We start from the raw sequence: 4,528 nt of genomic DNA, 5'->3' as shown, positions 1-4,528 counted from the left end.
TAAATATATATATAGGAAATATATATTTTTCAAATATATATATGAAAGTGATTTCATATTTTTAGGCTTTAGGACTATAGAAAGGCAGAGGTAACTGATGTGCACTTGTGTTGCTGATGAGTAGGAAGGCGTGTGAGTTTGCAAAGCATATGAAGAGTAATTTCTAAAGAGACCAGGCCTTTAGAACAATTTATGTTCTTAAAATCTTGATTCCACAAATAATGTTTTAAAATAAAAAGTCATTCCCAACGTAGTGCATGAAATTACATCTCTAAAGCCAAGTGTGATGGTGCATATGCCTGATCCCAACACTTAAGCAATAGAAGCAGGCGGATCTGGAGTTCAGGATCACTCTCAGCTAGAGAGTGACTTCAAAGCCAGCTTGGGCTACATGAAAATTTTTCCAAAACACCAAAAGCAAAATTAAAAATATGTCCATAAATGTCCAGGACATTAACAAGTATACATACACTGCTCATAGACTCAGTGGTTCTTTTTTAATATTTTACTGTATTTTATTTTTGTTTTAATTGAGTATTTGCAATTTTCATACACTATAATTTGATGGCATTTAGATCCCCTCTTCTATCTAACCATTTCGCCACAATTTTCCCTCCCCCCCCTCCCGGGGACCCGAGTGCGCCCTCTGAGGACTCTAGGGTCTCCCGGTTCCTGATGTGGATTAACAAAACGACATAAGACACTCTATTTGAATTTAGCATAGTTTATATGACGTCTGGGAAGGGGGGTGGCTTACAAGACATGGGTTCTCATAGGCTTATATTTGGATCACCCGCCACCAGCTTGTCCTGCCTGGCCCCACGGGCTGCTGCCTCATCCCCCTGGTGCCAGCTCACGGGCCCAAGCGAGTGCCTCATCTTGCCCTCAGAGCCCCTAGACAGGAGGGACATCTGTGCATGTGGCGCTGGCTTAACTAGCTCGCCCCGCCCCAAAGTGGTGCCGACTCCACCTCTTTCTCCCAGTGTGCTCTGCGCTGCCCAGACTTGCTCTGGTCAGCTCCAGGTTTTCCTAGCAGTTTTCAGGTTACAACCCCTCCCCTTACTGCCATCTGCCCGATTTAATGTACTCTGAATAATAAGGTCTATAGGGTCTGATTTATGTTCTTCAATGTGGGTCCATCCACTGGAGCCTCATTAACCTATCAAGAATCCCATCCGTGTAAGAGACAATCTCTCCCGGTCCCAGCACCTTTCAGTTGACAGAAGTTCCTTAGTTTGGGGTCTTTTTCCCATTTTCCCATGCCTATGCTGGACTCTTGTCTGGTTTGAGCTTGCACGAAACTTGTGCATGCTGTCACCATTGCTGTGAGCTCATATGAAAAACTGACCAGCTGTCTGGAAAACTCTGTTTCCTTGTGACCATCCACCTCCTCTGACTTTTACAATCTTTCCGCTCCCTCTTCCAGAATGATCTCTGAGCGCTGAGAGGCAGAAGTTTGAAATAAGTGTCCTATTCAGTGATAAGCAGTATATAACCACTGTCTAATTGGATTCAATGGTTCTTTATCAAACGTGTACATCAGATGCCTGCCACTGAAAATATAGATGCCTCCTATAAGAATTTTCCACTTCAGTTGGACTGGGGAATGTCTAGACATTAGGATACTGGGCTATTCTTCTATGTAATTCTCCTACACTCACGTCTAAGAGGGGAGCCTCAGTTTAATAGAAGAAAAAAAAAAACAGACACCAAATGTCACTTATAAACCAACTTTCCTGCACAAAACATCTGATTGCATGTTAACAGTCCAGATGGAAGAAAGAAAGCCCTATACCTGATGACTTGGAAATGTGACTGCCTAGAGAAGCACCTGCCAAAATTAGAGTCATGTCTGAGGACTGTGAGCAGTATTCACATGAAATATCATTTAATGTAGTAGTACACATGTGGTAGTAATGTGTGGTAGTAATATGTGGTAGTAATAATGTGTAGTAGTACACATGTGTGCACATGCATGTAGAGGACAAAGGACAAACTTCACTGTCATCCTCAGAAATGGAGTCCATCTCCTTTAAGACAGGATGGTTCATTGGCCTGGAACTCACCAATTAGCTAAGACCAGGATCTTTAGATCTCCCCCTCCCCTAAAACTTGGATTATGCGCACACACCACCACACCTAGCATTTTTATGGATTCTGGTACTCATGCTTGTAGTCAAGCACTTCACAGACTGAGCCATCTCCTCGTCTTATAGCATTATTTTTTAAAATGAGTATTTTTAGCTGTTAGTTTTTTCCAAATATCAATGTAGGAATGGGCCTTCTGCAGCTGCAGAAGCCATGGAATTTCTTGGCTTGCTTACAAGTGGCTTGGCCTCTTTCTAGGGCCTTAAAGTGGCCAAGCATCTCTGATCCGCCTTCTAAAAACCACCTGAGCCAGAGACAGCCCAACAGCTTTGGAAATAGTTCAGAAAGGCAACTTGGCAGAAAGAGATGCATTCTGGGGAAGTCTGACAATTTCCTAGAAGATGTCTGTAGAGTCTCAAGAAGGAATACCCTCCAATATGCACCTAAATGGTGTATGGGCTGCCTATCATATGGAGATGGAACTCTACCATTTCTAGATTTGGGGTTTATTTTCTAGAGAAGATGGAAATGTGGCTTTTTATATAAACTTCCTTTAGTAAAATTAGTCCACAATTAATTCCAAAACAATGTTTGTTTGCGTAGGCTAAACAAAACACTTTTGGACAGTCAGAGTACACCTATAAATTGGAGACCTCTGCATCTGTGTCTCAGAACCCTTCCTGCTCTGTACCTTCTGTGTATCCCTGAAGCAATCGCAGCAATGAATCACAGCAGTGAGTTATATGGATACAAAATATATAAAGAGTGCATCCTTTGAATGACAGTGTATAAAACAGTCCCCCTACCTATCATGTGGCCAAATTTATTTCATTCTTTCTTAATGTAAATGTGAGTTCCCATAAACAGCTTCCTAAGACTGCACTCTAAATCAAAGTTCTGACGCTTGTGTCTGTTAAAACACCTTGCTTTCCTGAACAGAATTTGCTGAACTTACATCATAAGGTACCCAGATATGTGACTCTTTCTTAATGTATGCTTATACAGTTTGGTAGAGGCCATGTTTCTGTTCACTACTGCACCCTATGGGGGCATGTTATGCTCAGTGTAGCTTTAATGAATTGTAGATTCATCTTCATCCCATCAGGCAAAACTTTTCTCCTTGGTGTCCCTGGTCTGACCCTTGCTGCCTGTTTTTCAACCTCTAGATCCTAGGTCTTGGATAACATCAGAGCATGTCCCCCTCTCCCATCCTTCTCGTTAAGACTCATCTCAAACCCAGAGGTATCCAAGACATCCACACTCAGCCTAGAGCTAAAGCTTCTTTGCATTAGGAGGAGACTCCCATCTCAGTAACACACACAGACACCTGCATCTTGGATGCTAATAGTAGGAGAAATTTGTCAGCACAGTATTTAATTCTACTCACTGCATATATTTTGCATTCTGGTTTTATTTCATATGAGTAACAGTATGACAAGTAATGGGCCCTTCTCTAGACTCACTGAGAAAATCTCATTACCTTCCAAGACAAATTGAATTTTTTGATGTTGAGAAGAATTTCATGAGGCTCATCCCTAAGCCTATAAAAAAACATCAGCTAAAGCTGATTAACCCACAGAAATCCCCCACAGAAAGCAGCTAAACTGAAAATGAGGGTAATGGTTGAGGGAGAAGCTTAGAAGGAGGAAAATGAACACCATACAAAGATGACTTCTAAGGAGCAGCAGAGAAAAGGAAAGACAAGGGCAGGGAAAAGAAGATTAAGTGGGGGAAAAGACGGAGCAGAGCTTCAGAGGTGGACATGATTGGGGGAGGGTATCGGTCCAAAATTCTACTCTCTGCTCTTTCAGTTTCTGTCCAACGGTGATGTTCAGATCCAACATCAGGTACTTCTCACTCTGATCATAGACTGGCCATACAGGAAGGCCATCCCCATTAGGATCCCTGAAAGTGAAAGAACACAGTGGGAGGTGAGATAGTCATCCTCAAACCCTTGACCTGAGGAAGGCCAGCAGGTCCACTTACCCACTCCGAGCAAAGTTAGCCCAGTATTTCATCATCTTCCTGCTCAGCAACTTCTCCTCCTCGGTGGCTTCTTCTGTAGATGAACACAAATCCAGCTGCTCACCAGGACTCATCAGGATCCCAGGGAGCCTCCCATTCAATGGATCCTATTCATATCCCTGCCCCTACTCAGGACCTCAAAAACTTACTGTCATTGTACTCACTTTGTGGGATATGCAGTTGAAACAGTAAGCAACTGGGGTTCACCCAAAGAATCCTGGCTTCCAAACAATGAAAACCGAACACACCTGAACATGTTGTCCTTGTCTACCACCTGTTCCTGCCATCCCCATGAAACTGCTGTTTGCTTTTGTTTTGGTGGGGGGGAAGACTGATTGATATTCTCTCTCTCTCTCTCTCTCTCTCTCTCTCTCTCTCTCTCTTTCTGCGTTTTTTTCTACTTTTTCTTTCCCCC

General features: G+C 42.8%; 1 protein-coding gene across 1 annotated transcript in view; it reads right to left on the bottom strand.

Moving 5' to 3' along the window:
• Positions 1 to 3,538: 3,538 nt before the first annotated feature.
• Positions 3,539 to 4,528, bottom strand: part of Ces5a (carboxylesterase 5A) — a 34,559-nt gene continuing 33,569 nt past the window's right edge. Inside the window, 3 exon segments of the mRNA XM_008852754.1 lie at positions 3,539 to 3,857; positions 3,860 to 3,993; positions 4,075 to 4,147. Coding sequence (XP_008850976.1) covers positions 3,763 to 3,857; positions 3,860 to 3,993; positions 4,075 to 4,147 — 302 coding nt within the window. The 3' untranslated portion in view covers positions 3,539 to 3,762.

This window comes from Nannospalax galili, unplaced genomic scaffold (assembly GCF_000622305.1).
Source record: "Nannospalax galili isolate Female #2095 unplaced genomic scaffold, S.galili_v1.0 scaffold1007, whole genome shotgun sequence".
NCBI lineage: Eukaryota > Metazoa > Chordata > Mammalia > Rodentia > Spalacidae > Nannospalax > Nannospalax galili.
This window is presented reverse-complemented; position numbering and strand designations above follow the sequence as displayed.